Source organism: Musa acuminata, chromosome BXJ3-9 (genome assembly GCF_036884655.1).
Source record: "Musa acuminata AAA Group cultivar baxijiao chromosome BXJ3-9, Cavendish_Baxijiao_AAA, whole genome shotgun sequence".
Lineage (NCBI taxonomy): Eukaryota > Viridiplantae > Streptophyta > Magnoliopsida > Zingiberales > Musaceae > Musa > Musa acuminata.
Genome location: NC_088357.1, coordinates 17,879,200 through 17,889,449, shown reverse-complemented (window position 1 = coordinate 17,889,449; position 10,250 = coordinate 17,879,200). Strand labels below are relative to the sequence as shown.

The 10,250-nt window shown below is 52.0% G+C and overlaps 1 protein-coding gene across 1 annotated transcript; it reads right to left on the bottom strand.

Moving 5' to 3' along the window:
• Positions 1–320: 320 nt before the first annotated feature.
• LOC135649043 (uncharacterized) lies at positions 321–4,099 on the bottom strand. The gene is made up of 4 exons (XM_065167139.1): positions 2,921–4,099; positions 2,231–2,741; positions 1,923–2,119; positions 321–1,871 (listed from the first exon to the last, which is right to left on the bottom strand). Exons 1-4 carry the CDS (start codon positions 4,097–4,099, stop codon positions 321–323), a joined length of 3,438 nt encoding a protein of 1,145 aa, XP_065023211.1.
• Positions 4,100–10,250: the final 6,151 nt, after the last annotated feature.

Sequence of the window (10,250 nt, the reverse complement as noted above, 5' to 3'; positions counted from 1 at the left end):
TTCGGAAAAAAGTTCTTCTTCTCTAAACGAAAAAGGTTTCTTTGTTTTAGACGAAAAACTTCTTAAGGTTCCCGACGTTCCAGGTTCTCGGCAAGGGAGAACCGTCCATTGTCGTGAGCCAGTAAGTACCCGATCGGACTACCTCGATGACCCGATAAGGTCCTTCCCATTTGGGGGCTAGCTTCCCCCTGGCTCGGGTCGGGTCGCTGACCTCGGCCTTTCGGAGGACCAGGTCGCCTAACTTAATCGGTCGGGGTCGTACCTTCCTATTGTAGACCCTTGCGACGGCTCTCTTATAAGAGAGGGCCTTCAGGTGTGCGTTAGCACGTCGCTCCTCGAGGCATGTCGAGGCTGGCTCGAAGTCCCTCGTTCGAGACTTCCTCGTCGTAGCTCCTCGTCCGAAGGGTGGAGATAGCCACCTCGGGTGGCAGGACAGCTTCGGTTCCGAACGTCAAGCTGTACGGGGACTCTCCGATTGCGGTCTTGGGAGTGGTGCGTAGTGACCATAGGACGCTAGGGAGTTCGTCGGTCCAAGCTGATCGAGCTGCGGACACCCTTCTTTTGAGTCCGTCCAAGATGGACCGATTAGTTACCTCTGCCAACCCGTTCGTCTGAGGATGGGCCACTGAGCTGAACCTTAGTTGGATGCCATGACTGGCACAGAACTCTCGGAACCTCCTACCAGTGAATTGAGGTCTGTTATCCATAATGATGGTTTTGGGCAACCCGAACCGAGTCACCAGGTTTCTCCACACGAACTTCTCCATTTGTTGCTCTGTGATTGTCGCCAACGGCTTGGCCTCGACCCACTTCGTGAAATAATCCACTCCCACGATGATGTACTTTCGTTGCCCCGAAGCCGGTGGGAAAGGTCCGAGCAGGTCCAACCCCCACTGTGCGAATGGCCACATGCACGCGATGGGGCTAAGTGGGACCGCGGGCTGTCGGGGTGCGTGGGCGTGTTCTTGGCACGAACCGCACTGCTGCGCGTAAGCTTTCGCGTCCCGGCACATGGTCGGCCAGTAGTAACCTTGGCGAAGTATTTTGTGTGCCAAGGTTCGCCCGCCGTTGTGTTCTCCGTAGACTCCCTCGTGGATCTCGGCCAGGACCGTCTGGGCCTCGTCGGGCTCCAAGCATCGTAGGAGGGGGTAGGTGAAGGACCACCTATAAAGCCGGCCACTCTCTTCAGTGTACCACGCGTTTGTACGACGCAGACGCCGAGCCGCAACTTCGTCGTGGGGAAGGGTCCCATCCCGCTTGAAGCGTAGCAGCTCCTGCACCCATGTGATCGGCACACTGCCGGGGGCTGTAGTCGCTACTTCGATGGCGCGGGCAGGAAGCTCCTCGACCTTCGGTCGTGCTTCGTAGGTCGGCTTCGACGCCAGCCTAGCCAGCGCATCGGCCTGCTTGTTCTCCTCCCTTGGAACATTGGACAATGTGAAATAAGGGAACTTAGCAATTAGGTCCCTTACCCGTGCCAGGTATTTCGCCATGGTTGGGTCCCAAGCCTCGTATCCACCGCTGAGCTGCTCGGCCACAAGCTGCGAGTCAATGAGGACGTGTATAGCAGCCACCTGCATCTCAAGGGCCAACCTGAGTCCTGCTAGGAGTGCCTCATATTCCGCTTCGTTGTTAGTGGCTTTAAACCCGAAGCGGAGGGAGCGCTCGAACGAGCGGCCGTCGGGGGCAAGCAGAACCAATCTTGCGTCAGCACCCTTTGAGCTGGCCGAGCCATCCACGTGTAGGATCCAAGCCTTGGGAGGTTGCTCGAGATCCCCGTCTGCCACCTGAGTTAGCTCCGCGATGAAGTCAGCTACCGCCTGGGCCTTGATGGCGGTCCTGGGCACGTATCTTATATCATGTTCGCCGAGCTCCACCGCCCATTTGAGGAGCCATCCTGCAACATCAAATTTAGATAAGACCTGCCGAAGGGGTTGGTCGGTGATGACCTCCACCGGGTGGGCCTGGAAGTAGGGGCGCAACTTCCGAGCTGACAGCACCCGGGCGAGCACGAGTTTCTCTATCGGCGGGTAACGCCCCTCGGGTCCGCTCAGGATGTGGCTGACGTAGTAGATCGAAAGTTGTTCACCAAAGCTTTCTTTGATCAGGACGGAACTGACTGCATGGGGGGAGGCCGCTAGGTAGAGGCCCAGCTTTTCCCAGGGAGAAACAGAGGCGAGTCGGGGGAGGTTGGCTAGGTGCTATTTCGTTTGTTTGAAAGCTTCCTCACACTCCGTCGTCCACTGGAAGCTTTTCGGGTTTTTGAGCGCCCTGAAGAAGGGGAGGCAGCGATCGCCCGACCGGGCGAGAAAGCGAGACATGGCAACAAGCCTTCCATTAAGTCGCTGCAGGTCTTTGATCGTCCGGGGTGACTGCATGTCGATGATTGCCTGGACCTTCTCCGGGTTGGTGTCAATTCCTCTTTCGTGTATGATGAACCCGAGGAATTTCCCGGAGGTGACACCGAAGGCACATTTTGTGGGGTTAAGTCGCATACCGAACTTGCGTAGCGTGGCGAACGCCTCGATCAGGTCGGCAATGTGTGCTCCGGCCTCTTGGCTTTTCATGATCATGTCGTCCACGTAAACTTCCATGTTCCTCCCGATCTGGTGGGCGAACATCTTGTTCACCGTTCTTTGATATGTGGCCCCGGCGTTCTTCAATCCGAACGGCATGACCTTATAGAAGTACACCCTTGATCGGTGAGGAAGGTCGTATGCTCTCTGTCTTCGGGTGCCATCCTAATATGGTTGTATCCCGAATAGGCGTCCATGAAAGAGAGGCGTGCGTGTCCGGCCATCGCGTCGACCAGTTGGTCGATCCTCGGGAGGGGGTAGCAGTCTTTCGGGCATGCATTGTTGAGACTAGTGTAGTCAACGCACACCCTCCAGCTTCCATTGTGTTTTTTCACAAGGACTACATTGGACAGCCATTGAGGATACCTGGCTTCTTCTATGAAGCCTGCCGCTAAAAGACGGGTCACCTCTTCTCGTATGACACGTTGCCGGTCAGGGGCTTGCTGCCTGGGTCTTTGTTTCACCGGGCGAGCGTCAGGTGGGATGTTGAGATGGTGCTGTGCAACTCCTGGATCGACGCCCGTCATGTCAGATGGGGACCAGGCGAAGACGTCGGCATTTTCCCGCAGGAGGCAGACGAGCTGCTCTCGTTCCTGTTCGGGTAGTTCCGAACCAACTTTGACCGTCCGGTCAGGCCGGGCTTCTTGTAATGGTATATCCACGGTGGACCCCCTCGGCTCGGGATGAGGGGTCGGCTTTTTTGTTTCCCGCGGATCTTCCAGCGGCAGCTCGATCCTGGTCCTCTTGTGTAGTGAAACGGCGATCAGGTAGCACCACCTGGACTCTCGGGGGCTTCCCGTAACTTCTCCGACCCCAGCATGAGTCGGGAACTTGATGGTTTGGTAGTAGGTCGAGACGACGGCTCTGACCTTGTTGAGGGTCGGCCGTCCAAGTATGGCGTTGTAAGCAGTGGGAAGGTCGACCACCAAAAAGGTGGTCATTACTGTCTTCGACCTCGGCGGGACCCCTAGGGTTAAGGGCAGAGTAATAGCCCCCAGAGGTGATATCGAATCTCCTATGAATCCGGTGAGCGCTGAACTCATTGGCCTCATATTCTCCCTAGCCAAGCCGAGCTTCTGGAAGGCGTCGAAGTAGAGTATATCGACCGAGCTCCCAATGTCGACCATGATCCTTCTTACCTGCACGTTGGCCACCATAGCCGATATCACAAGGGCGTCATCGTGTTCGGGTTGGTCGGATACCCCGGTCGGGAAGGTGATTTCGGGCTCGGGCCCGTATCCAGAGGTTACGTCTGGAGCGGCTCGGGCGTACGCCTTTCTTCCCGACATGGAGCCCCCCCTCGATGCGGGGCCGCTAGCGATTACATCGATGTGTCTCTCGACGGGGCCCTCCGGGCGAGGTGATAGCTCTTTGTCCGGCAGAAGGTAGTGGCCGAGATGCCCTCGGCGGATGAGCTCCTCGATTTGCCTTTTTAGCTCACGGCACTGTTCAGTGTTGTGCCCATGTTGCCGATGGAAGCAGCAGTATTTTGAACGGTCCGCGAGCTCTCGCGGGTTCCTCATTGGGTGGGGCTCCTTGAGTAGTCCCTTCCCCTTCTCATGGAGAAATATTTTCGTTCGTGATGAATTCAAGGCGGGGAGAGGAGGCCTTGGGTCGGATCTGTCCAACTTACGATGGGACGCGGCGGGTTGTTGCTATCGGGGGGGCTCCGACTTGACTTTTTTGTGCTGCTCCCACTTCCCAGCCATCCATGTCTCCGCGGCGATGAACTGGCCAGCACGCTGAAGCATTTCGGGGACCGCGGCGGGGGGTTGTTCCACGAGAGACCAGAAGAACCTGGAAGGCCGTAGGCCTGTCATGAATGCCTGCATCAATAGAGAGGGGTGAGCATCCGACAGCCCGCGAATTTGTGTCGTAAAGCGGTTCACAAAATGGGAGAGGGGCTCATCCTCCCTTTGGTTGAGTCCGAGGAGTAATGCCACAGACGGTTTTGGTCGAGCGTAAGCCAGGAAGTTAAGCTCGAAATCTTTGGCGAGTTGGTCGAAGGAGGTGATGGTTCCGGCCTTCAAACTGCTATACCACGTGCGGGATGGCCCCCGTAGGGTTGTTGGGAATGCCCTACACATCAAGGCGTCGGAAGTCCCGTATAGCGCCATCTGGGCGCGAAAAGCGGCCACGTGGTTCTCTGGGTCAGCGGCACCATCATACGCGTCTAGTGAGGGGAGGCGGAAGTGTGACGGGATTGCCTGATCTTGGATCTCGGGGGTGAACGGGGATCCTTGCTGTCCGTCTACCCCGAGCTCTCCTTTCGACTTACGGACTTCCTGTTGTACTTCGTCAAGTCTTTGACTGACGAGGCGCAACTGAGCTCGTAGGGCATTTGTAGAGTCGGCAGACGGAGCCTCACGCTCGGGGCGGTTCGCCGTATCTTCTGCTTCCCGGCTCCCGGGTTGAGTTATCGGGTTTCGAGGCGAGCTAGGGAGCTCAGGAAGCGACACGTGAGTCCGGACGAGGGTCTCCTGCTGCTGCGAAGGCCGGGTCGTATGCGGAGGAGTTCGTTGGGAGACGATCGGGATGATAGTCTGGACCATGCTCGTCAGAGCCCGGACTTGATGAGTGAGGTCGTGAAAGGCCTCGAGTGACACTGGCGGTGGGCCGGCGGGTGCGCCGTCGGGAGGCGACAAGCCTGGATCATTGAACAGTTGCCAGTAACGTTCCGACGCCGCTGCGGGGCGTTCGTCACGGGATTCCTCACGCGGGGGGTGTCCCCCCGGGGTGGGGAGCCCAGCGGCCGAGGGCTCACCAAAGTGGATTCGCTGATCGCTTGACATTCGGACGGCCATTCCTCTAGCGCCAATCTGTTACGGTAAGTAACTTTTTTAGCCGTGACCTTAGGGTCGACGCGGCTGGTTCAGGGGTCCGAACGACTAGGATCAGGCGTGACTAGGGGGATCTTGTGACGGCCGATTGCGAGGGATCTGACTGGAATGCTCCGTGACGCCAGGTTGGGTCGGCTTCGGTCGAGTACCTACACAAAGGTCGGGTCGGTGGTTCGGCCCGACCCCTCCGACGATCAAGTCAGTGATTGGGAGAGGAGTTTTTGGGTGAAGTCGTGCTTCTGTGTGCCTACCTGGCTCGCTTGAAGCCCGAGGGTATTTATAGGTAAGTTCGATGTTACCTGATGCGCTATCTTGCCAGGGCAGGGCCGTACACCCGATTGCGTCTGTCGTCGTGGGTGTTGCGTGGGAGGCCGAGCCGCCGCAGGGTATGGCAAACCTTGGTCGACGCCTTCCCCTGCCTCGTCCGGTCTTGCGGGGTCAGACGATGAGGTCGTCTGGGTACGGTGAGCGAGGGTGCACATTACGTTGGTGTTAATGCTCGCCCCCTGGGGCAGTGTGCCGTCTAGGGGTGGCTGACGTCGGGGTGTATTACGTCAAATCCGGTGTGTTACGTCCAATTTGTTTTTACCCCTATCAGTATTCATTTGTCTGGAGTTCCAAATTCTTCCTATTCTTTGGAAGGTGATTTTGTTCATCATGTTCATCATATGCATTGTGCACCATTTCATATGTCATCAACGAACCAATTAGTTCTTCAAGTGAAAAAATATTTAAATCCTTTGTTTCTTATATTGCGGTTATTTTAGGATCCCACCTTTTTGGAAGGGATCTTAAGATCTTGCTTACGAGATCAAAATTTGAAAAAGATTTACCAAGTACTCTTAGATTATTGACGACATCCGTGAAATGGGTGTACATGTCGCCTATAGTCTCGCTTGGTTGCATTCGAAAAAGCTCAAAATCATGCAATAAAATGTTAACTTTCGAGTCTTTAACTCTACTAGTTCCCTCGTGCGTGACTTCAAGTGTTCGCCAAATATCAAAGGCCGTTTCGCACGTAGAAATCTGATTGAACTCATTTTTGTCCAAAGCGCAAAATAAGGCATTCATAGCTTTTGCGTTTAAAGAAAAATACTTCTTCTCCAAATCCGACCATTCGTTCATTGGTTTAGAGGGAAGTTGAAAACCGTTTTCAATGATATTCCATAAATCCAAATTCATATAAATCAAGAAAACTCTCATTCGAATTTTCTAATAAGTGTAGTCCAATCCATTAAACAACGGTGGACAAAAAACTGATAAGCCCTCTTGAAAGCCATGAAGAGCCATTTCTCTCGGGTGTAAATCCGAAATAAGAAATACCGGGCTCCGATACCAATTATTAGGATTGGAGCGGCACTAAGAGGGGGGGGTGAATTAGTGCAGCGGATTAAAACGTCGGTTTTGACAAATCTTTCGTACGATAAAAATCGAACTCGGAAGTGCTTAACTTGAAAGCGTATTCGTAAAGTTGTGCAGCAAAGGTAATGAGGAAATAAAGCACGTAAGAAGGTTTGCAGTAATGTAAATAGCAATAATGAAATGCAAACCAGAGATCACGCTGATTTTAAAGTGGTTCGGTCAAATTACCTACATCCACTTGCGAGGCCATCTTCGATGAGGCTCCCACCTTCTACTAGCAAATCTCTTGAAGGGGAAGGGCAAATACCCCTTTTACAACTTTTTACAAGCAGTTCACACTCCTACAAATTTGCAGCAAGAAAGAAGGAGGTGAACACTCTAGCAAATTGAAAACAAGACTTGGTAAGACTTTTCTAAGACCTTTCTCTCAATCAATTGCTTCTCAAAAAGTTATAATCTCAGCTGAGATTTGAGTGGTATTTATAGGCCTCAAAAGGATTCAAATTTGGGCTCCAAAATTTGAATTCTCTTTGGTTCCCAATGCTGGCGGTGCCACCCCCTGTCAGTGTTTGACACTGATAGTGGACTGGCGGTGCCACCGCCCAGCCAAGCGGTGCTACCGTCCAGCCAAGCAGTGCCACCACCTGGCTCTCGGGTGCTGGGCGGTGCCACCGCCTGGCTCTCAAGTGCTGGGTGGTGCCACCGCCCAGTCTGCGGTGCCACCACTAGACCCTTCGGTTCACTAGTTGGGCTTAAAATTTAGCCCAAACCAAGTCTAATTTTGGGCCTAGTTGGCCCCTAGCCAGGATATAGGATTATCTTTTAATCCTAATCCTAATTAATATGCTAAATATGAATTTAAAGACATTTCCTAAGCTATTACAAAGTCGGCAAGTCAAGACTTCTTTCGGCGAGCTTCCGGCGAACTTTCGGCGGTCTTCCGATAAACTCTCGGAAACCGTTATGCGGACTCCCGGCAAGCTCCTAGACTTCACGATTTGATCTTGGCAAGTTCCAATGAGCTTCTTCGGCAAGCTCCGATCTTTCCGGCGAGCTCCACGAACTTCCAACGAACCTTCCGGCGAGCTTCCGAAAAACCCTTTGGCAAGCTCCCTACTTATTCTCGGCTAGTTCCGGCAGCATTCCCGATGAACCTTCGGACTTCCGTCGAACTCTCGAACTCGCAACAAATCCTTCGTGCTTGACTTCGACACTTTGTTTCGCTTTATGTCTTCATCGTTATCGTAGTTAATCCTGCACACACAAGCCAAAATTCTACTCCGATCTAGACAATTATTACAACGCGAATTAACATTATGTTGCTCGGCACGTCATTGGTTGGCGCTTCGTCCTATTCTTCAGTGTATCATCCTCTCTTGTGGCTTGTTGCCCAATCGGCGATTGACCTCCACAACCCCGATATCCCTGGTGCAATCCCGCTCTCCTTGGCCCGATGCCCGACGTTCGAAGCCTTCTGCCGTCCAATATCCTGACGTGATCTCCTCCAGCGCTACGTCAATTTCTCCTGCGTTAACTGTCTAATCCTGATCGAGTAGTCCTGCATCACTCAAAATACAGTTAAACATCTAAACACAATCAATTAGTTTCATCATCAAAATCCGAGATTCAACACAAACTGCACCCAAAAAAACCACAAAACAAACCTAAACCGCAGCCTACATCTACCAATCCACCAACCCTTTCAACAATCACTTCTCTCAACCTATACATGCCTTTAACCCATCAACAAAAGAGAGATCTTAACATCACAGATTTGGAGTCATATACTATGGCATCTGAGGAGGCAATCAATGCTAAATTTGAAGCCTTTGAGGCATGAATGGAGGATAAGATTCGGACTCTCCTTACCGAATTCAGTTTGGGCCGACCACCAAGCCCGAAGAAATCACATCAAGGAGAGAGCTCTAACCAATCACATCATGCCCAAAGAGATGACTTCCAAGAGAGGGGATGCTCTATGACTGACCCCACCTATTCGCGCATGAGAGTGGACTTTCCTAGATGGGAAGAAGTAGACCCAATTGGTTGGATCTCGCGCGCGGAGCGATATTTTCGGTACCATAAAACTGCGGATGCATCCATGGTGGAAATTGCAGCTATACATCTTGAAGGGGATGCCATACAATGGTTTGACTGGTTTTAACACACTTATGGAGTCTTTTCATGGCGACAATTCAAAGAAGGACTACTGATCTGCTTCGGACCAACTTATTACGAGAACATTGACGGACAACTAGCAAAGATCCGACAAACCTTCACCATTCAGGTGTACCAAACCAGGTTTGAAAGGTTATCTAATCAAACTCATGATTGGTCTGAAAAACAGCTATTGGGGACCTTTATTGAGGGCTGAAAGCCGGAGATCCGGGGAGAAGTTAAGGCGCGACAACCATACATGCTTATGGCAGCCATCTCTTTCGCACGACTTCAAGAGGAGCGATTGAATCATGAAGCCTGGAGGACTAGGATCACTCCTCGACCTACAATACTAAAGCCCTTAGCCCCCTCTACTATCAACCGAGTCCCTGCACCGAAAAGGTTAACAAGAGAAGAACTTCTGGAGTGATCTGCGAAGGGGTTATGTTGGCATTGTGACGAGCCGTGGAGCCACGAGCATCGCTGTAGAAAAGGGAGACTTCTTATGATTGAACCAGTAGAAGAAGAGGTCATTGAACATCTAGAAGAGAGCCTTGAATATGAAATAAAAGATATGGAAGAAGAGCCACAACCGACCGACATTATGGTACACGCACTAGCCGGCTACTCAAACCCGCAAACGATGAAAGTTGGAGGCCTTCTCAAACAACAGCCGATTACTGTTCTCATCGACACGGGCAGCACTAATAACTTCCTAAATAGTAAGGTTGCTGCTCAGATGGCACTGCATATTGAAGGTTGCAGCAAGTTCGATGTAAAGGTGGCCGACGGTAGAATCCTAAAGTGCAGCCAAAGATGCCTGCAGGTGAAACTATTACTGCAAGACCAAGAAATTATCACTGATTTCTTCCTCCTACCACTTGATGACTATGAGGCAGTGCTTGGTATAGAATGGCTGACTACACTAGGTGATGTCTCTTGGAACATTTCTAAATTAATTATGAAATTCTATTGTAAGGGCAAACAGATCATCCTACGTGGGAAGCGAGGAAGCAACGTTACCACTGTTTCGACCCAACGAATGGAGAAAGTTTTACACAAGGTAAATAGTGGCTTTTTGTTGCACCTCCAACAGTAACCAGAGGGGAAGAAAAATAGAAATTGAAGATCAAAATCTTGCCCAATTGCTTACTGAATTTGCTGATATTTTTGCTGAACCATGCGGTCTTCCTCCTTCTCGACAACATGACCATCGAAATCCAATCCTTCCAGGCAAGCCACCAACGAACACTCGACCGTACTAATATCCACACCTCCAAAAAGATGAAATTAAAAAGATCGTAAAGGAGATGCT